This window comes from Mycetomoellerius zeteki, unplaced genomic scaffold, assembly GCF_001594055.1.
Source record: "Mycetomoellerius zeteki isolate Tzet28-1 unplaced genomic scaffold, Tzet1.0 scaffold8, whole genome shotgun sequence".
Classification (NCBI taxonomy): domain Eukaryota; kingdom Metazoa; phylum Arthropoda; class Insecta; order Hymenoptera; family Formicidae; genus Mycetomoellerius; species Mycetomoellerius zeteki.
The window spans coordinates 68,007-91,961 of NW_017257830.1; the positions used below are offsets into that span (position 1 = coordinate 68,007).

The window sequence follows — 23,955 nt, forward strand, 5'->3', positions numbered from 1 at the left end:
TACAAACGCTTCGAAACATTCTTTGATTAGTCAATTCGTAAAATTCTTTGTTCTGATTGGTCGCTCAAACGCTTCGAAGCGTTTGTAGCGTCAAGTGGACCGCAGCCCATAACGACAGTCGCGCAGATATTTTATATGGTAAAAAAGCTGTGCAACTGTCGTTATGAACGATACGACTGCATAACGAATTACAGAATTCCACTACTGGGGAGGCGACTATCGCACGGTAACCAAATATGACTTAAATCTGTTGATGGTGTATGTACAAGAGCTCTCGTATCTTACCGAGTGTAAAGGCAATCACACGTACAAAAATTTTAGTCGTAATCGTAAGACTGTAAGCAAATCGACCAATCATAATCGAGCGTTTTAAAACGCGAGATCGTAATTTTGATTGTAATTGGTCGATTTGCTTGCGATCTTACGATTACGACTAAAATTTTTGTACGTGTGATGGCCTTAATACCCGCGAGAGTAACTTCTCCGCTAGTCGGAGCGAAAATATAGGAATACACAATACAATTATACGAATTAATTCGACGTGACACAACAAGAGTGACTCGACGTGGTAAGAGAGACGAGCGCGAATCGACAGCTAATATTTTTCTCAACGCGGAAAGCTATCAGGCGGATGGCACGTGGCTCGTAATTCTACGGATTCGAACGGCGGCCATTAAACCGGCCGCTCGCGGTCACGCGGTATCTCACGCACGATCCATCCGACGCTACGAATCCGATGATCGGCAGCTTTACAGCGGTGGCAACGTTCGTCTCACCCAATTCCCTGACGTTCTCTCAATTCCTCGATCCGCTCCTTTGGATCTGCTCAAATCCCGATATTCCTCGTTAGTGACGGGAGAGCGTGCGTCCTCTTACAAGCGGCTCGGCCACAGAACGAGTGTCGGCCGGGGGTTTACCGCGGATTCACGCAGGTCGTTCGCCCCTCCCCCTCTCCCTCAACCGAGGCCAGGCCACGCGCCGATTGGCCTTGTCAATCATATGACTCCGCGTATCACATAGGTTCTCAGGCCGGAATCAGACTACGCATTGAATATTGGCTGCGTTCAGCAGACTCAACAGTTTTGCAACCGTTTTATGATTGTCTACTGAGATAGGATCATTCTTCTAGATCTAAAAGTATGATCCAATTAGCGCGAAGGAAACTTCCAACAGTTGCAAAACAAACGTTCTGCTGAACGCAGCCATTGAGATTGAAGATTGAAAGATTGAAATTTGACCAATCAAAACAATAGGAGCTAAAATTCCTTTGTCTCACTGGTCAAATTTTAATCTTCAATCTTCAATCTCAATATTCAATGCATAGTCTGATTCCGGCCTCACGGGCCGCGAATTCTTTGCGCCTCAAGGCGCGCAATATAAAATCCGCCTGGGCTCCAACGTCGCTCTCGGCCCCCTGGATGGCTCGGGAGGTTCTGGTAACTTCGCTATTGGCTCCGTGTCGAGGTGTCTGTATCTCCGACGGGCGTCCATATCTGCTACTTGGCGTGCCGGTAGTTTTTGCCTTTCTTGTTCCGTGCTGTAAGTGGCATGCGATATAACAGAGCTCAGCGCATTATAAAAATATTTAGAACGTTACGACCTGCGTGTCCGGGTTCCTCGGTGAGGCGACCCCAACTCAGCGTTGTTCCCTCGTACTTCTTGGCGTGGTGGTCTTCCTTCTTCCATGGATGAGACGACGAAATTACAGAGAGATCCTAGGTTTTAGCCACCGATCATGGTCTACTAATTACAATCGAGCTAAATGCGAGACTAACTGACTAACAAAAATTAAGTTTGCACAAAAGAAATAAAAAGAAGTTAAACAATTCTACCGAAAGTTAAAATCAAAAAGCATTATTACAGAAAATGATATAACTATTCAATGGAATATTGATGGCGTGCAATTATTCAATTCTTCCTCCTTTTGAGGATTTTAATCATATTTTGCAGAACTTATTTAATGGTACTCAATATATACCCGATAAAATTTGTAAATTTTATGCTCATCTTAATTATATAAAACAAAGTACAGTTTTCGATCGGCAAAATTGTAGCGGGAAAGGAAAAGCTGTATTTGATACTATCGTGAATGAATGTAAAATTAAAAAATGTATCGAATATCTTGATACCTTAAGAGCGTTCGGATCCTGTCGTGAGAATTATCTGCAACTGAAAATTGCAATCTAGAATTTTTGTTTGGAGAACGTATTAAAAATATCGTCTTAACTTTCGAACAGTTTATTTATAAGAAAATTTTATATCACGGTGCAAATTATTTGAGGTTAGAAAAAAGATTCAATAGAACAATTATTACCAAACAAAAATCGATATTGGAAACATTATACTTGTGCACTGTAGAAACAGATATAAAACGTAATGCTTTAGTTTATAAAAAATTGCGAATAATTCACAATGAAGAATTAGTTAAAAACGATAACATTTCATCGCAACATTTTTCTTACATCGTAGAAAAATCTAATAATATTATATGTTGCCGACTCGACGATACAGAAAATAAGTATATAAGTATTAAATTAGAAAACACGGATAACAAACTATGTGTTATACTACTTGTCAGCTGTATTGAAACGGATTAATAAAGAAATGTAAACATAAATATTTCAAAAGTAATATTTATTCCACCAATAGTATTCTATGTAAATTGCAAAAAATTTAAAATATTAAAAAATTCAACTATCTTTGTCAACTGTTAAAACATGTAAGTATATAATGCAGTAAAAAGATTTGAATCTGGATATAAACTGAAAAATATAAAAAAATTTAAATTTTAAAATATCCAAAATAAAGTACCTTTTCTGTGTATTTAAAAAAAAATCATTATGCTTTTGTATAAACCGTTAAAACATTACTGCCTTTAAGAATAATATTTAAAAAGTTTTTGAAAAATAAATTATCGAATTTCTTTTTAGATTCTGGACAAAAAGAAATTTCTTCATTTTATTATTAGAAAGAATTATTAGAAAGAATTTAGCTTCATATAAAAAATAATTGAAAAGAATAAAAATTGTATAATTTAAAAAAAGGTTGCATTATTGGTTTTCTTACTTCATGACGAGAATATATGTACATGATAATAATCTATAAATAATACGCTTTAATTTATTCAAAATTTTAAATTCTGGGCAAAGAGCAAAAAATCAATTTGGAAAACTATTTTAAAAATTTATATTGTAGAAAATTGTTTTAATTTTTATTTCATTTTAAAACTATTCAATAAAATTAACAGTTACTAAGTTTTTAATAACTGTTAATTTTATTGAATAGTTTTAAAATAAAAACCTCCCCTCGGGAGGACCCAGGACACAAATGTCGCGCTGCTTCGGTCGGGTCGAACAAACCTTGTAACGGACAATGAAAACGTCGCGTCACAATATATATATATATATATAGTAAATACATCTTAAATGTATTCTGCATGCTGATCGACGCGGTGCAGTATATAATATAATCTCTCTATTATAGTAATTTGCCCATTGTAATTTTTGTATTACAATAATTACATGCCACTATGTATGTATGATCCACTCTGCAGCATTATTATCAACGTGTAATCCTTCTACTACAAAAATTTGCCGATTGTAGTATTTGTATTATAGGAATTACACGCATGTGCCTCCGTTGTGTAGTAATTTCGCACGGGATTACAGTAATAGGGATTACAATACAGATTACAATACCTGGCCAGTGATTCTTTTCCGTAAGGGATAGTATTTCAAAATTCACATATATATATGAAACATTATATAAAAAAAATGTAGACTTTCTCGGCATTTCTATTTCTATATATAGTATATATATATAGTGTTCCAATTTTTATAAAAAATCTGAGAAAATTTTTTAGAAAAAATTGTAAAATTAAACAAATTAAAAAAAATTTTGAAATTTACATAAAAATTCTGAAAAATTATGTAAAAAGTTCAGAGAAAAATTTTTATCAGGAACGTCACTATAAAAAGGAGCTCATTTTTTTCTCTGAATGTGTATGTGCTCTTGTGCGTGCGTGCGTGCGTGCGTGGTGCGTGCGTGTGTGTGTGTGTGTGTGTGTGTACGCACGCGCGCGCGCGCGCATGTGTACCTTAGCAGATGTATATGCATATGGCTGCGTTCAAAAACTTCACCCGAGTGCCTAAGTGTGTCATGTTTTACCTTTAATGGATAACAACATCCTTGTTTTACATTTAATGAATAATAAAGTTAGATAAGGCTCCCTGGTGAATTTTTCGAATTCACAAGGGAAAACTCAGAATGTATTTTACGGTTTTTGATAAGCTTTTGTGTGATTATTCTGGGACACCAAAAAATAATTCCAGTAAAACCGTAAATTACACTTTTAAGTATTTTTCGATTTTTCGAGAAAATCATAGGATAATTCGAGGGAAGATGCCATAAGGAGGAAGATGCCACTTTATTTATAGTTTCTTCATAGAACGCGCGTTGACCATACTGACTGTGCAAAAACGTGTACAAACAGTTGCGCAGTTATCGGCTTAGATGAACATGTTGAAGAAGTATAAGTAATAAGTGTGGCGTCTTCCCTTCAATTACCTTAATTTTAGGTCACGATGAAGGATCGCTTTCAAATCTGGGAGAATCGATAGATATTTAAAAAAAAATTAATCTTTACGTATATACCCATACAGCACTGATTGTTACGAAAATTTTCAGAAATGTTTCAACCTTTCACATCTTATGTGCAACAATTCTGAAAGGATTCTGCAAAATGTCATATGAAATGTTTTACCCCGGATGTATAATAGTATTTTTAGTCTTAAGCCATGAAAAATGGAGGAATAATAGTCAATTATTCTCCTCGCATTCGACTGTAATTGGTCAATTTCTTACGGCTTAAGACTTAAAACACTTATTGTAGATCCGGACTTAACAGAAATGTTTCTAAAATCTATCATATACAATCTATTATATAAATTGAAAAATATACTTAAACAGAACAAAAAATCATCATGATGTTAAAATGGCTCCAAAATGTTTATTAAAAGTCATTTTTTGATCAAACACGATTCAGTTTAATGTCATTTTGATGTTATTGTGAGTTATTCTACTTTAATTGCAAAAAACTTTTGTATATGAATAACTTGTTCTGCTTTAATTACGAAAAACTTTTGTATATGAATAATGATATTGTGTGAAAACTGTAGGTGTAAGTAACTTTCTATCTTTCTAATAGTGATTAATAATCACTATTAGGAGCTCGAGCATGTCAGCGGTTTTTTCCCTCCACTCTCACTGCCTCGCTCGCCCTCTTCCTCTCTTGTTACCGCGTCACTACGTAAAACTTCAAACATGATTTTTTCAATTTTCCTTGCCGATAAGAAAGTGAAATTTGGTATTGGGTGATAGATTTCATCATATTCTAAATGAATTTATCGGTTTTAGAGATTCCATCTCTAGGGCAGAAACCTCCCTATACCATGGGCATCCATCTTTAGATCAAACTTCGCAGCATGTTGGAATGTCGCGAAGACAGGTGCATCTTTTTATAACAGTTGGCACTACTAGTACCAACCGTTACGGAAATATAAAGGGTGCTCATATCACCTGCAATGCTCATAATACCCGATCCTATCCTAACTTTATTCAAACATATTTGACATTAAACTTCTTAATCGGTGAAAATCCATTTATTTGACGTCATTTAGACTATTTCTGCCAAAACTTATGGCGATCGGACGTTGGACGTTTTCGGAAGTTTATCCAGTTTTCGCGGACCTAAAATATATTCATAAAAATATATAAATAAAATTGATTGTTTTTTTAACCTCTATTGATTCTCCCATATTTAAAAGTGATTCGTCACCGTGATTTATAATCACAATTTTCTCGAAAAACATATGAAAATACAATTTATGGCTTTATAGGAATTATTTTTTGGTACTCCAGAATAACCACGCAAAAGCTGATCAAAATCTATGAAATACATTTCCGAGTCTTCCCTTGCCAAGTAGATATGTGTGTGTGTGTGTGTGTATGTGTATGCGTGATGAGTAATAGTATTAACAATAATATTAATACACATTATAAATACCATTATAAAAATGCTTATGACTAATTCTGTGCGTTAAATCTCTTAAAATTATGTCCGATCTCTCTCTCTCTCTCTTTCTCTCTCTCTCTCTCCCTCCCTCTTTCTCTCTCTTCTCTTCTCTTTTCGTACAACAAGAAACCATCTATGTAATTGTTTGAAGTGTAGGATCACGCAATGGAACGATTTCTGAGTTCTTCTCTTGACTTTTAAGAGTCCATTCTATCTTGTTGGGTTCAAAAAATTGAAAACTTTTTTGTATAATTTGATAGCCTCAAGTGTATAGAATATTGTGTTAAAGCCTTAACGGGGAACTCCGAAAGATAAAAAAATTACGAAGCATTAAAGAGATCATACACAAGCAGGAATAAGGTAAATCGAGGGATGCCACACTTAAGCCTTTATTCTTGAATAACTTCTTAATATTATTGAATTAACCTATGAAAAAATATTATTTACATTCTAGAAACTTTCTTTATTTATACAACTTAACGAATTAAATTTTTGATATTCCATATAATTGGAAAAAATTGATATGTCATATTCTGCAAAAGTGACATCTTCCCCCTATACTAGTATACAGGGCGTTCCGCAATTTTTTGCCAAGCGCTTTTATGTAGATAAAGCGGACTAAACTGAATCAAGTTTTTAATACTGCATTTTCTTATTGGCAACTATTTTTACCAACATGAGAAAATACCGTGTTAAAAAATTCTGAAAAAATTTTCAGAGCTCTATGAGAAGAAAATAAACAATTTTTGTTTCTTGCTGTTTTTCTGTAAAGTTGATAGTATTTCAGTAAAAAATTATTGAAAATCAATATATTCGGCAATTTTTAGTAATTAATATCTCGTTAACTATTATGAAAATTGTAAAATGGTAGAGGACTTTATGTATAATCGTCTGTAACATTTGAACGTCAATTTGACTTCATTAAGACATCAGTAATGGTCAGTAAAGGCCAAAAATATGACGTCAAAATGATAAACTTTACTACCTAGGATCATGCGCTTCATACGTAACTCGGAACGCACCCAACAAAAAAAGTTCCCAAAAATCACCTTTTTTCAGACCACAAGATAGAATGGACCCTTAATATTTTATTGTTGTTGATTGATCCTGGCGCGGCGATACCTGCACATTCACACACATATGTGTATTTCTCTGTTGCATTTTACCCTAAAAATCGTGTTACATTTAAGATCCTATCGCAGCAAAATGATATATTCCGGCGAGAACAGAGTGGTAATCTCGCTCGCAGATTTCCTTGCAGAAAGTTGGGTTCCTCCCAGTTTCTCTTAAATGGTGATCGAGAATATACGCGACGAATTTAAGAGTAACTTTAAAATACAATTAAAAACGTCTTCCTGCGCCTGCGACTAGAATTTCTCTGCAAATAGAATTTATTATTAATACATTAAACGCGACGTCATCCCTAAGGACCAATATTGGACTTTCCGTTTAAATAGCGTCGGTTCATAAGGATGCGATAGCAATTAATTTATCGCTTCTTACAGGCTTACGGTTACGACATAAAACTTTTACATGCAATGGCCTCTAGATGACTCGATGAATCGCCTTCTTATCGCTCATCGCTATCTCTCTTTTGTTTACGTTTCTTACGTAGTGATTGAGCGTTCCCCCTCGCCTAAACGGAAATTAAAACAAAATCGGCTTCGCGTTTAACGTATTAATAATAAATTAATAAAAAGTTTACGACAATTCCTAGTCTCTGAAATTAAGATAAACATTCAATAGAAATCTTACGGCAAATGCGAATCTTGTTTAAATCGACAAACGTGGATAGTTCTTATTCATAATCACTATCTTTCTCTTTGTGTGCAGCCGCTATATAGAATGACAATAAAAATATATCTCTACTCGCGTATTACTCATATGAGTCAGTAGATATGTTTCCTCCTCGAAACTGCATTCATCCACTCACTTGAAATAAATATTCTTACATAAAAAGAACTCCAGATTTAAACAATACCGTAATAATAAGAATTCAATCAATATTTTATTGTAAATTCTGCAGATCATTAATGTGTATTTTGTTGTGTGTCAATTTATCAATTCTATATTAAACAATAAATTTGATAAGATTGTGTTTAATCTGTAAACGCAATAAACACATATGTTAAAATTCTGCATTTTTTATGATAATAGCCTTATGAAATATTTTGTGGACAGTTTATAAACCGGTGTAAACCTAAACGATATTCTTTTTATAGCATACAAAGTAAATGTGATCGAAATCACTTATTTTTAGCCTCCTACAATGTTTTGATATTTATGATTTTATATTTCTATGTTAGGCGTCATTTCTGTCTGCGTGCTTTCTCTCTCGTGGCCCCACGGAATAGGAGTTTCTTGTCTCCGAGCCGGAGATTTTGTTAAAGATGAATCGATAAAGAATTGATAAATCGCGGCGAGGATAAATGTCAAAAGAATTTCGTCCATTTTCGTAAGGGTTTTGGGCTATCCGCGTCCAGTCATCAATCATATATAATTTTGTAGATAATAATAGTATTCAAGAAAAAGTAAGTTTAGATCCTCAAACCCTCGCCGAAAGTAGTTCTGACCTCCTAATGATGTCATTTTATTCGATCGATGGATCATCATCCGAACTGTCCAACATGACAAATATGTCATTGATATTTAGCGTATCCTAGGCACCAAATGATCGACATAATATGAACAAAACAGCCTACAATACGAGCACCATTCATATACATGTGCAGTAATACTCTTTAATAACACCTTTTCCTTCACTATTACGTTCTGCTTTCTGCTACAATGTAGACATATAGCATCGTGTTTTATTAACATGCCTGGGTCCCTATTCTCGAAAAATATCGCATACGAAAAACTAAAGAAATGCTATAGTATATGTAACGCATACTATAGTATTTCCCTAGTTTTTCGTATGCGATACTTTTCAAGAATAGGGTCCCAGGACTGTGTTCGAGTTTTAAGAAATGTTGGATTAGCAATATCGATATTGTAATTAGCGAGCTCATCAGCTTCTATATCACGGCTTGGACGCAAAAAGAAATCTTTAGAAGAAGATAATAATAAAAATAAGAATTCTATCACGTTCTATTATAGAATAAAAAATCTTAGGTGATTGAAGGCATGAAAGCATCGTGAAAGCATAGATAACAAAATGAAGACATCCAGAATGAACAATACAGAACTATTTTCCACGAGGATTTGAGGATCTAAACTTACTTTTTCTTGAATACTACCATTATTATCTACAAAATTATGTATAATTAATTACTGGACGCGGATGGCCCAAAATGGACGAAATTTTTTCTCACTTTCCTAACAAGATTTGACATTTGATATCTGTCCTAAACGTTTGCATCTGATGATTCACATAAAAAGTGAAAATCGGCATTTTTGGATATTTTCACGACCTCATTTTGAGAATTTACAAATCAAGATCCTATATCCCAGACGAGCAGTTAGAAATTATTCAGAAATTTAGAAGGTGAGAGTTATAATTGCACCTGACACACAAATTTTTGCCGGAGACTTTGAAACTCAATGGGTTAGACGCGCACACATACACATAATGCATACGTCCGCTTTACTCATTTCTACTTTTTGCACACCACTCTGTATAAGGATACGAGCACAAAGAAAGCAGATTTTCTGCTTTCCGATCGGCGCGAGCTATTGACGTTTGAGGTGAACACAGTAAATATCTATTATAGCAGGAAACCTGTCAGTTTCTGAGTCGATGTCTTGTAATTAATTAATGGTGTCTCTGACAAATTACTATACCTTTTTATTATTTATAAGCTCAATTTCACATAATTGATAAATAATTTAACATTGAATTTAATTGTTAAGTCATACAATACGTCATAAGAGTTTAAAATTCTTTATTCACTACTTTCCAATATTTTTCCAGAATTTATTTTAAGAATTTTAAGCACAATCGTACGTATGAATACATCAAATACAATAAAGGAAGCCTCAGTGGTCGAGTTGGCTAAAACACTCTTCCCGGAAAGTCGTGAGGTTCGTATCCTGGCTGAGATAATATTTTTCGCAATAAGTTTCTTTCTTTCTTTCCTTCTTTCTAATCTCATTTAGGGGGGACTATTAGCGTTTCAGAATGTTGAAAGTCCGAAAGTTATCGGCACGCAATCATATTTGGAATAAATTGATTTAATAAAGAATATATAATGTATTATTTGAAACATCTAACTTTGACCGATCATGACTTTCTTTATCGCGTATTTGATGTTTTTAAGAATTTATCTGTTGGAATGATTTTTATGTCATTTATCCCAAGATGGAAGATCTTATAAAGTTGCCGAAATTAAATTATCAATGTCCATTTTGGTGTTTGAAGACTCAACCGGCGTTTACAATCGAGAAAACTAAAAATTCGTTCCGATTAATTCACTCGCGCCGGTGATACGTGACAAGTCTGAACCTGCTTTTACTATGTGCGGTCTCATAAGATAACATGGATATATTCTTGATGTCGATCGGCGCCGATCAACGCTGATTATCGGAAAGCAAAAAAACCTGCTTCTTCTGTGCTCGTACCCTAAGTGTATATCGATCTCGGTTTATGTTTCATTACTCCTAGTCCTGAGTCGTTGTTACTCATTTATTCCCAGCTTATTACGTCGTTTTATCTTTCGCCTCCACAAACGATCTTGACATTATGCACAGCCTGTTGACATAGAGTTACACACATCGCGCAAATCTCTGTAAAACGTTTGCGACAAGCACATTCTTAAATATTTAACGAACAATTAATTAACCGCCAAGACATTGTAAGAACATCTATACACGTGTGATATCGTTTGTTTTCTTTAGCGCCCTACTGATAACAAATCGTGAAAATTTCCAAATTCTATCGTAAGTATATATGGAAATTCACGACAAAGTTAGTCGCTATCATATCTCATTTACTCGTGAATTGAACACAATTTAGTCTTTGAAGAAATAACACCCGTTGTGTTACAACTTTAGTAAGAAACCGTATTTTAAAGACATTATAAGATGCAGGTTTTCCTGCAGTGTGAAAATATTCTTCATCAATAAAATTTTACCAATAATTAAATCGAAGCAAAGCGACAATGCTATATATCGCACAAATATCCACAATAATAATCGTGTTTTAGATAATCGAAAGCATGTGATTCGGAGGAGACTAATTTTCTTCGAAAATTTTCGCAATCGAATTAAAAATACAAATATAAACGATTGTGGCCATACATATAAAATAAGAAATATACGTTTTTCAAAAACGCTTACGAGATTTCGAATTCGTACGTATGGTAGAAATTATTCCGCACGGCTAATTCATCTTGATGGCAGAATGAATCGACGAAACTTCTCTGATCGTCACGAGAATATTTTGGGAAACGATAAAATCTGTGTGCTGTACATCGGCTGTCTCTTCGCTCGTATTGGCAAGTAAGTAAAATATATCCTCGAAAGAGTTCCGCGTCTCGCTTGCGGGTCTCACGGCTGCGCGGTACACGCGTTAGAAAAAATGCATAAGGAGGCCCCTTGCGGTCCTACGCTAATGACAGCGACGGTATGAATGCACATTAATTAAACCAAACTATGCTCGCGCGTATCGTAACGATGTGTGTATGAAATGGAGGAGCTTGGTCTTAACGCGACAGATGACGGTGACGTAGTGGTGTTCGAGCACGGCGGAAACGATGACAACACGGAAGGCGGTGCCCTCCTCGAGGCAGTTAGTACCTAGGTGTTGTGATCCTGCTTATGCAGCTTGTTCTCCAGATTATTGGACACCGGTCGACTCACGAGGTCCTCGAGCTCGTCGGGCGTCAGGACGGTGAAGTCCCTGCCGATACAATGAGATCACGGTGGTGAATCGCAGGGAATCACATTTCTAGCACATGAGTAAGGAAGTATGATCGCCCTTGCGATACAAAACTTTGAAATTAATTTTAAAAAAATGTTTTGTTTAATATCATAAAACAATAAGGATGAAATGATTCACTGTGTTACACTGTGACCTAATTTACATCGTCACTGACGAGATATTATTAAAAACGGTCGGTCTTAGGCAAATTTTTGTGACTATCAATGGGGCCCCAGGGGCCCGGAGATAATTGAAGAACGATGATATTATCGACAATTAATAAAAATTTAGGATTAACATAAATATTTCGATTATACATTATCTATTATTAAATTCATGATTTTTTTATTATATAAATGCTGTATAAATAAACACGCATAATTTTAATGTTATAATATCTTAAATCGTACAGGAATAAAAAAAATCGCAATTTCAAGACAAGAGATAGCGCTTTAAGATGTCGATGAGAGAATGTTAAAAACATAATTTGGTCAGTCATAATAACGCCTTGAAGATGGCAAAAATAACTGTTTCTGACCCATATTACTTCGTTTATCTCAAAAACCTGACGTAATGGACATTTTCCGCTGACGGATTCGGATTCAGCAACCAAAATTATGTAGGAAGTTACTACTCTACTTCTTGTATCTTTTAGGACCCTTAATTTTGTAGGCCTGTAATTTTCAATCACTGATCGAGAAATTTTACAGATAATTAATTACCTACTCATATTCATAGAGTTATTGCTGGATTACTCAACTTTTGATGTAATATTTTACACAGTTCTATTTTGCAAATGTTTTTAAAAAATCTATTATCTTTCTATGATTATCTATGATTCATAATAGTTTTTAAATAAAAAAAATCTATAATTTTTTTTTTAAATTCATAGTCGGTTCATCTTCACACATTTATAAAATAAAATTTGATATGGGTGCGTGCGTGCGTGCGTGTGGATATGAGTGAGTGGATGTGTTCCTTTTTTCAATCTAAAATAATGCATGTAATTTTACATGGATATTTCATGTTTATGACTGTAAAATTACCTAAATATGACTGGAAATTTTCTTTTTTAAAGTAAAAATACATATTAATGGTAAAATATATGTGAAAGTACTACTTTTATGTAAAAATAACTTGTAGTTTTAAAATTTAAGCTGTATTTTATGACATATAAACGGGAAAAAACAGTTTCATGCGAAATTACAGAAAAAATGCAATTTTACATTTATTGTGTGATTATTGTAGATAATCAGAATCTATATGTATACTCAACACGCCAAAAAAAAGATGGGTGAAGCAAAGAGGAGGTTACGTCTGCAGCTCGCCTTTATATTTTACATTTTGTATGCGAAATTTCATGTTCAATCTAATTCTAAAAATACATATTGCATGTGAAGTTAATATAATCTGTAATTTTCCAAGTGGATTGCAATATTACATGATTATGCTAGTAAGATTGGAAAAGATTCAATATAATCATATAAATATTTTTTTCAGTAAGCGTGCGATTGTAGCTCAGCGTTAGTGTGTTAAGTTACCACTCCAGTAGTGGAATTCTATAATTCGTTATGCAGTCGTTACGAGTACATAACGACAGTTGCGCAGCTTTTTTATCATATAAAATATCTGCGCGACTGTCGTTATAAGCACGTAACGATTGCATAACGAGTTACAGAATTCCACTACTGAAGTCGTAGGTTCGAATCCCGCGTTGATAGGTGTATATATGAGTTTTCAAAAATTGTAAAATATGCGACGCGTAATAATGTTGTAATTAATAAATTGTATTTGAAGTCATAAATCTACATATGAATAATAAAAAAGCATCGTATATTAAAAAAATAAAAAAAATTTTTTTCCTATATCCGAATTTAATTTCTATTTAACGTTTAATATATGTATAAAATTAATATATGAAGCCATACACGAAACGGTCATAGAAACGGAAATTATACGTTTTTATAGAGACACGTACGCCTAACATACCAAAATTATACTGTACGTGTGTTCCTATGTAAAATTCCATATATATATATATATATATATGTTCAATGGAATCTCGAAAATACATATTGCATGTGAAATTAATATAACCTGTAATTTTCCATGTAGGCTGCAATATTACATGATTATGCTGGGTCAAAAAAAAACCCAGCATAATCATGTAATTTTACACAAATATTTTTTTCGGTATATGTGTGGTTACAAAGCTGTGAAACACGTTTCTTTCTACATTTTCAACGTACCTATAATGCGGGTAGCGATGCTTGAAGAACAGTGAATTAATAACAGTTTTTCTGTTTGACAGGCTCAAGATCAATATCTTTTTGAAAAAAGAAAAAGGAAACGAAAAAGGATTCGTATATTTTCGCGCAAAATAAAAAGTCAAAGAACGATTCATCGATTGACTTTACCTGTGCTGGGCCAGCAACATATCTATGCTGGTGACGCTGCGCTGATGAGTACTTTCCTTTTGAGCCATGTTCTGCTTTTTGATACAAATCGCTCGCAACGGCGCGAGGAATGCTCCTATTACTAAAAGACTGCTTCCTGTGGCGATCAAAGCTGCTGAGTTCTGGGCAGCCTCTGCACCTGGCGCGAGTTGTACCAAACCGACGACTAGCACCACCGCTCCCATCAGCAGCGAGCCAACGACGACGTACAACGAATTGACCTGCAGTAATATCGGGTGCTTTCCAATTATAAAATTTCTAGATATTTTCGTGCTAACGCCGACACAAGTTGTGTTCCAATTGCCGTAATCGTCGACACAACGCTACATATCTATACTCAGCCCGAGAGTTACTAATTGGCTATATAATAAGCTTGTGTCTTATGGTGACAATGTTACTAACCGCGGCGACTATAATGAGGTTGGAGGATGTTGGGTGGTCGATTTTTTGCTTTTCTTTTCATTCAATAAGACGAAACAACTACATTTAGGTTATCTAATTTTATCCGAAACGGACCGAAACCGTGTATAGCTTATATTCTGTTCCAATGCTACACTTTGTGCATTCCTGTGTTTGTGTTAAGAGGTGTTAAACAATTGGAAAGTACCTATCGTTTAATACGCGTTTCCCCTAACGAACAATAGCGACCGAGGAACGGCAAAGTGAGATGAAGTTCTTACCTGTCCGCAGAAATAATACTCCGGCGATTCCTTATCTATCGTCAGTACTGCCTCGCTTTCCGCCAATGGGCTACCCGGCTGACTATTTCCTATCCGCGAACTTTTTTCCTGGTAATAAGTCTTGTGAAAGACCTTCACCGAAGGTACTGGTAGCGCCGTAATCATTCTGAAACGAGATTATGTGAAAACATGACAAGTTGCAAAAACGAGTGATGCAACGATCGAATTAGGGTAGGATTAGGTATTATGAACACTACAGGTAATATGTAGGGCTCAGACAGGCTGTATTTCCGAATGGGATACCATTCCGATTGAGCTGAAATTTTACAGGTAATATTGTTACAATATATAGTGATTATTTATGAATATCTTCAGGTTTTGTATAGTTTAAAAGATTAAAAATAATAAAGAAAAATTATGGTGATAAGTATGCTGATTGGGCAAGATCTTTCTGATGACTTTGACTTTAATATATGTTGTCAAAATCATGACTCTGAGTAACCTCCAAGAATTTTTAGCCATCGCTCGCTATTCGTTAAAAAATTATTAACAAAAAATGTTTAAGGAGTAACATCTTATTTTTGTTATATACAATATTAAGACCTCAACACTCTCTCCTGCCTAGAGGCACACAGCTTTCCACACGAAGCGACTTCCACGCCATCTTTTTCGACTATTTTTCACGCAATCCAAATATTATTGATTAATTTTAATTTCAGATTTGGATTCAGCATACAAAATTACATTGAAAATGACCATTGTACTTCATTTAAAAAAAAATAGTAGAGAATGGAATAATGAAAACATTACTTTTTCTATTTAACAGACAAAATCAAGGTCATTACTTGATATTTTTCAAAATCGCCATATGACATCAAAAATTAGAAATTTCGACCTAAATTTTGGCACTCTATAAGTTACATTTGGTTGCGTACAGTTTTGGACAAGGGGGTGGCCGAGTTGACATGGAATGAGATATATATATATTATATATATAAACCAATGGCGATGAATAGTAAATGTACACGGAACAACGTTACCCTTGTCTCATGTGAAGGTATCATATAATAAGGTGATTCCTCCACGTGATACAGGATGGGTAACGTTAAAATCACCGTTTCGTGTACATTTACTATTCATCGCTAATGGATCTGCTATTTTCAATTCAACAATTGTGATTACAGTAGTAATCGGAGGCTTACAAAACCATCAAATATCGATTTTCATGTAAATCGTACACTGAGAAAAAAGATATATAATAGTATTGGTAACAAAAAAAGAGAATTATTCACAAATGGCCGATTATCATTGGATTATTTTGTTAAAATTACAAAATACAATATTTTTTGTTAGATGAGAGAACAAAATGTTTTTATTTAACAATACAAATTTATTTGGTTACTTACGTTTTGTAAATAACAATGTAAAATTTAGTTGCCATTACAAAATGAATATTCTTTTATTAATTTCAACAAAATAATCCACTATGGGGTAGAGCGAGGAACATTTCGCGGAGCTGTCAGAGATGGCGTGTCTTCTCGTAAGAGAAATTCAACGTCTACCTGTATAAAGCTGGGACGATTAGAGACTACTCTCGTGGACTTCTCAGCTCTCGCCACATCATGACCAATCATGATAACAATCATTTTTTCAGAGTGATTAGTAATTTCAATTGATCTAAATCTACATATATATACCTTTGCTAAGGAAATTCAAAAACGTCAAACATAATTTCAGTCTGTAGAAAGTGAAAGATATATATTATTCTTATGTAACTGTTTTGTTCCGATAACAAAATGTTCTATTTCTAATTACAAAAGATCTATAAACATCATACAAAACAATTTTATATCATTAAATTATTAGTTCATTTAATAAATTCAATAAATTAATATTGTCATGGTAACCAACGATTTGATTGATCATATCAACAAATAGTTTTTGTGTCAGTAACAAAATTTTGGTTATTGATACAAAACATTTCTCTCAATGTACGGATTCTTTAAAACTTTGTTCTCCATATTGACTCCGCTATTTCGAATTGCACATTTTTTATTTCAGATTTGAAATCAGTGATCAAAAAAGACTACACAACATATGCTCCTGTATTCGGTGGCTATGTGTCAAATTCGAGAGAATATCGCGTACCATAGGTTACGCGCGGGCTGCTTTGGCACTTTAAATTTAGTAACTTCTGAACAAATGGTCGAAAATTAGTTTTTCACAAAAAAGGATTTAAACTAGAAACATACAACTATAAGTATAAATTGTCAGATATTTTTTTACAATTTTTTTCTTTTAAATTAATTGGTTCTATATTTGAAAATTTGTCAATTCTTTTCGGTTTTTTACGATTTTTCCAAAGTTTCTTGTTTGCGGTTTGAATAAAATATTTTTATAAGCATTGAAAAAATATTTGTAGTATTGTTGGAACATTTCTGAGTTAAATACCGTAAGACAGACCTCGATATCATTTTTTATTTTTAGCCGGAAAAAATTAATAAAAAAGTTACTTCCGAAAAAAAACTGTTTTTATAATTATTTAAAAAATGAAGGGTGATGGAAAAAAACGGACAAGATAGTCGTTTTCAGCGCATCAAAATCCTACGGAAACACCTTTCAAAGTTCAAAACACAAGACCTCCTTAAATTTTGTCGGCCTGTATAATCAATTTCAATATTAAAATACATAAGACATTAATAAATCTATCAAATGTATGCAAGATTTTTTTTATTCTTCAATATGCTAGATATATGAAAATGTTTCTTTAATGTGTTCATAATACCCCATCCTACCCTGTATACGTTATTGCAATGACGTATTTATACATGGAAAGAACGGACGATTTTGTTAAAATATCTACAAATTTAGTTTAATGTAGAGTGCTTTCCAATTATCATTAGACATCTTTCCAAAACTTTAAACAGCTTTCCAAAATCATTAGACACTCTTGTGTACACAGCGACACAAGTTGCGTTCCAATTGCCATCGCAACACTACACATACGTATTCAGCCGAAGGCTATTAATCGGCTGTATAAGCTTTTCTATAGTACAATGTCAACTAATCGCAGTGGCTATAAATAGATTGAAGAATGTAAAATGGCCGACACTTTTGTTGTTTTTTCGTTCAATACAGGCGGACAAAGCAATATTTAAGGTGCTTTCGGGGAGATACTACATATTAGCGCTATTTGTGTCATTTTATTCCTGTTTTACAACTAATAAACGATAAAGATAGAATAACACAAATAGCGTTATTTGATAGCGTCTCCCTCAACACTCCTCTTATGAAACCGTGCCTAACATATACATATATACTGTTCCAATTGAATTGTGCACAATGTTACTTTAAACATTCTTGTGTATGTTTGTGTTAAGATGTGTTAAATAATTGGAAAGCATCCATAGGCCTGCATAATTTTGTTGGATCATTAAAGTAACAACGTAGGAATCTCAAACATGATGAGGAATGTTGCAAAAAGTTTTGACACTGTAGCAACCAATTTGAGCGTTCTACATAATTACTTTGATGATCTAATAAAATTATTTTCTGATCTGTGTGTGTGTACATGTACCATTTAGTTAAATTTTTAAATACTTGAAAAAACTTTTTTGTATACACAATTGTGGTAGAGTTTATTAAATTTTAGGGGATGTGCGATTTAAATGATTCCTTGTATCGAGAAATTGATGCTCGAAATATTATGCAGTCGTTCCCGCGAGTACGAGGACTGCTTTGGTAGTCGAATGACGATGGCGATTACTGCAGGAAAACGTTAGTGGTGTCGGTGACCTAGATATGTTCTCGAGAGGGGCGATGGCCTTTGTACCTCGATTATTGAATAACCGAGCCAGCACGGATTGAGTACAGGTGTACAACTGCTAAAAAACGCACGACAAACACTTTCTCTCTCTCTCTCTCTCTCTCGTCTCTTTTATAATCTGAGAGATACATTAATTCTCATCGACGCGCTAACGATAAGTACGATCTTGCGTGACTGCGTTCACAAACAATGCGAGAGTAAATAGAAAAACACGTCTATTTGTGCCATCTCATAGCTTTGTATAATATTTACGACGGCTGAGATACAATTTTAATTGATTTAAAGAGATTTAAAGTAATTAAAGAGATTTAAATGATTTTAATTCCACACCACACACACACCGTGTTGGGCCACTCAAAGTATCGAAGGCCGAACAGGAGGATCTCTCAATTTTGTGGATATTCCAAAATCATGCGCGGTGCGGTGTACGCGCATAAAATAGTCGGATATATGACTGTTATCGCTTTAGAAGGGCGTAAAGTGGAACGGTGGCCTGATTCCTCCGATGTCATGGTTGCAGCTCCACGTGCGTCGTATACAGTAGGCCGAGTTATAGATTAGACGTTCTCGAATGTGCAACTAATATTACCGCTATCTCGTAGCCTGGATTTCTGCCAGATCCTCAAAGGGGTAGCGAACGAGAGAAGAAAGGGATATCTGACGTCTTTGTAAATCCATGTAATTTCGTTCCACATTCATGTATCGTTTGATTTCATACACGAATTTACGTGTATTTTTCCCTCCTTTGGAACATTTTTTAAAGGGACTCACGATATCTTCAAGATTTGGCTTGATACAAAGCTCCACGCTGCGTCGAGGTGATTCACCTTGGAAGATACCAATTTGCGGACTGGTTTTACGTTAAGCAATGGCCGAAGCCATTTATAGCGCGATTTTACTTCAAGTACTTTCAAAGAATAAGATATAGTAACAACCATAAAGATAACAACTATATACAACTATACAAGTTTTCTATGTAGAATTAATACATAGTTGAATAAACTATTTTGTTACATATAAAATAATTTATTCAGCTATATGTATTAATTCAACTATGTACTTACATACATTAATTCTACCTATGAAATTTATATAAGCAGTTGTCACCTTTATGATTGCCACTACTATTTTCAATGTATAAATTCGGAAAAAAAACATGTTCACTCCTCGCAACAACGATTTTCGTGATCGCGATTATTTCATTTCATGGTGACATTTAATCCGGTGATCGGCAATCAAACCATCGAGCTTCCCCGAAAAATGGAGAGGAAAAGGGAGGAAAGGGATGAAGGATGAATTTATGGCATCGATTCCTCGTGCATTAACTCGCCGCCGCTTGCCTTGAGCTTATGGCGCTGCGCTGGTTCGTCGTTGATATTCCGTTTGGCTGCGCTCCAGAAAAGTATAGCTATAACAGTTTCCGATAATCGAGGTTACTGCACGCCATATGGACGCCTCGTGTATATTACTGTCGCAATTTCATTATAGTATTGACAACGCTGGACACAAGAGAGGATAGGAAATGTAAACTTTCAGCGGATGTGTCAATATTTGTCGACTGTCACGCGGACGTGACAGATGATAAATATACCACTTGGGTGCATCCCATGCGTTTCGTTGTATGATGTATAATCTGTAGTTCGCGACAGCTCGGTTTGAGATACATTGAATCCTCACACAGAGGATTCTTGATTTCCTTGATTTTTGTTTTTATTGTCGGTATTTTTATTCCCTCTCTATTTCCTATCTTAAGTCAAATATAAACGACGTAGCATACGTTCCACTAAAATCTGGGAAAATCGATAAATGGGTCACCATTGATCACATTCAAGAAGAAATTTCACGCTTCGTTGATAAGCGCTGAATCAGATGTTCTATAGCGAGTTTCCCCTAAACATGTATAACAGTAGTGCCTTCTAAATCCAAACTAAAATTCCGCGTTGAATCTGTTATAAATAATAACAATAAATGTAATCCTACGTTAAATACAATTAAGGATAAGAGAATGAGAAACGCATCGAATTCATTGTATCCGAATACTCTGATATTGGATTGCTCCATATTTGTTCATCCTGTCAAATAAACGAAAATATAATAGATAGCGACTTGTGCAAACCCTCACTCGAATACTTCCTCGGGCGTAAATGTTACCTTACCGATTGGAGCTCGAATTATAGATTCGAAATCAAAGAAAGAGCCGCGATGTAACGTGTAATTAGGAAAAGACACGTACTGTGACGTATTTATCTTTCGGTACGTTCGCGTTGTAGAAGTCAACTTGAAAGAGTGGATAACTGTATCGAATAAGCGACGCCTCAAATACGAAATATATTCCAGAAACATTTACACGTAAAAAATAAAATCCACTTCTTCGTACTTTTCCTGTATCATGTTTTACTTACTTCGTGCTGCTAAATCTAGGATCGCTCGTATGCAAGAATATGGCACCTCCTCTTCTGCTCGCGTCGTATTTCGGTTGCGGCCGTCACAAGATATTTCGCGGAAACGGAAAGGAAAGGAAGGAGCAAAGCTTGAAAACAATACTGAAAAGATCGTGAGAAGAACGGAGAAAGAGAAAAAGGAGAAAGAGGGAGAAAAAACAAGAGCACCGTAAAAGCGTTCGCGTATGAAGCGCTTAGCGAAAGCTGTTTTGACGGGGTGGAGTTCCCGCGACTACTGAACCTTTTCGAGATTCGCGTATCCTGGTCGATAAAATCACCCCTCAGCCAGCTGCCCACTAGGCTAAAAGTATCGTCACTACCAACGACCACCTGGTGCGCGTTGCGCGCGCGCACACTTATACACGTTGGTCCATTTTGCAACGACACACGGTCGACGTTTCTAAAAAAAATCTTCCTGTCTCTCTTTTTCCGATTCCAGGTATCCACTTCCTACCCTCTGAAACTTAGGACTCGCTACGAGAGAAATCCCAATTCGGGAATTCACAATTTATCTTTCGGCCTCGCGACGCCATTGAAAACATCAATCCTTCAGTCCCCTTATTTTGAATAACCAAAATTTTTTGGTATGGCACGCAAAGAACGGTTTTGTCCAAATACCTAAAGCTAGATACATATTTGAAAATAATTTTATTGAGTCACAAATAAAATCATTATGTAGAACACTTAAGCATGATAAAAAAAAATCTAGAAATTATAGCAATCAGTTTAAAGAGATGCTGGGGTGACAAAATTCTTCGTACATTACAGCCGTGTAAAAATTCCGAATTGACTGAACGGAATTAAAAATCCTTTTGCAGGATTGAAATAGACGCAAAATTAGGAAGTCGGGCAGTGGACTTTATACTAAAAAGTTAAAAACTTACGTTTTCCAACTCGTAACACTGTCGTTTCTTTAAAACAAAAGTTTTAGATTATATGGACAAAATGATCAATTGTGTCTAGCAGTAGGTGCCGGATCTTGCAAAAGATGGAATTAAAATATGATAATGATAAAGCATTATTTATTTTGTGCTCCGGGACAGAGTCTCTTAAAGCATTGGGACAGAAAATTACATAATAAGTAACAAAACAAAAGAAGTGTAACAATTATCGCTATATAAACATACGCATGATGAGCTATATAAATTATAGTAAATGCAATCTCATTTAACTAAATTGCATAATTTACATAATAATATATGTAAAAAACATAGTTATTATTGACTAGGAGATGATTATAATACTTTCTCTTTTGAAAGCTTTAAGAGAGCAACATTGCACCGCGTACGTCTGTCGGCAACCCATTTCACAATTCCACGGCATAACATCTGAAAGATTTCTTAAAGAGCTCGGTTCGATACAATGGCTGTACGAGCACATCTTCATGAGCTCTAGTATCACACAGTTTTCTATTGCTTCTAAATTCGAATTCACAAACAAAGCGGTAGGTCTCTTAATTACTATTCAAAATAGTGTAGATGAGACAACCGATAAAATAATCCCTCCTAGATCTAATCTTGAGCCATCTTAATGCGACATAATAAGGTGTAACATGTTCATCTCATCTATAGCCTGTAAAATAAACATTATTGAGATCCAATAATCTCGATCCCCCGCAACTCGCGGTCTCGCGAGTAAAAGAACACGATAGTGTCGCTGCACTTAGCTTAACGCCGAGACACTACCGTATCTCCTGATCTGATACAGGCATTCAAAAACCTTTGCAATTTCAAATTTAGTTGATCAGTGATGCCATCAGTGATGTCATAGAGAACCGCACTGATCGCACATCAGTAATTAATGAGAGGGAATATTAAGGATACAATAAGACTAGAGCAACACATAGGACGGAATCCATAGTCCGGTCTTAATCTCAAGCAATGTCTTAGGGTCTGAGCACAAGAATTGTCGTAACGGTCGTAACGCTTACCTAGAGACTTAAGTTCTAGACGTAAGTAACGCACAAGCTTTGGTGTATGACGTACAACTTATTGCCGTATCTCCAAGAAATGGCAATAAGTCATACATCATACGCCAAAGCTTGTGCGTTACTTACGTCTACAACTTAAGTCTCTAAGTAAGCGTTACGACCGTTGCGACAATTCTTGTGCTCAGACCCTTAAGATGCTAATACGGCTCTCTGATTGGTTCATGCACTAGCTTAAGACCATCTCGAATCTTGAGCAACGTCTATGGATTCCGTCCATAGAGTCTCTATAACAGAGTCTAGACAATGTTGAAGCGGTTGCTGATTGGTTCCGCCATTAACAGTCAACTTCCTGGCGCACATTTGTACATATTTGTACACTTTTTGCGAATTAGCAAGTGTGAACGAATATAATAAAGCAAAATAGAACAAGTGTGAACAAGTATAATACTTTTGGACAGATATTGTATATGATAAGGCGCAGGACACTCCTATATGAAATAATCCCCCTTAAATTAATTAGAAAGGTAAAGAATTTATTGCGAAAAATATTACCTCAGCCAGGGTTCGAACCTCTCGATTTTCCGAGGCGAGTGTTTTAGCTAACTCGACGACTTCGGAAATATTCCTCTTCTATTTCAGTTCTTTTAATTTCAGATCAAAGCATCAAACTCTCTTCAGCTATCATACTT

At 35.0% G+C, this 23,955-nt stretch overlaps 1 protein-coding gene across 1 annotated transcript; it reads right to left on the reverse strand.

The window, feature by feature from the left end:
* Window positions 1–11,309: 11,309 nt before the first annotated feature.
* Window positions 11,310–21,459, reverse strand: LOC108729856 (uncharacterized). Its single transcript, XM_018459194.1, has 4 exons — window positions 21,298–21,459; window positions 15,070–15,235; window positions 14,351–14,610; window positions 11,310–11,912 (listed from the first exon to the last, which is right to left on the reverse strand). Exons 2-4 carry the CDS (start codon window positions 15,232–15,234, stop codon window positions 11,810–11,812), a joined length of 528 nt encoding a protein of 175 aa, XP_018314696.1. The 5' UTR covers window position 15,235; window positions 21,298–21,459; the 3' UTR covers window positions 11,310–11,809.
* Window positions 21,460–23,955: the final 2,496 nt, after the last annotated feature.

Bases quoted from the DNA above. Each gene is read 5' to 3' on its own strand.
- LOC108729856 (XM_018459194.1), bottom strand. From the start codon at position 15,234: ATGATTACGGCGCTACCAGTACCTTCGGTGAAGGTCTTTCACAAGACT. The intron at 14,611-15,069 runs GTAAGAACTTCA...ATATTACTGCAG, and splicing joins AGTATTATTTCTGCGGACAG to GTCAATTCGTTGTACGTCGT. The intron at 11,913-14,350 runs GTAAAGTCAATC...TTGTATCGGCAG, and splicing joins ATGTTGCTGGCCCAGCACAG to GGACTTCACCGTCCTGACGC.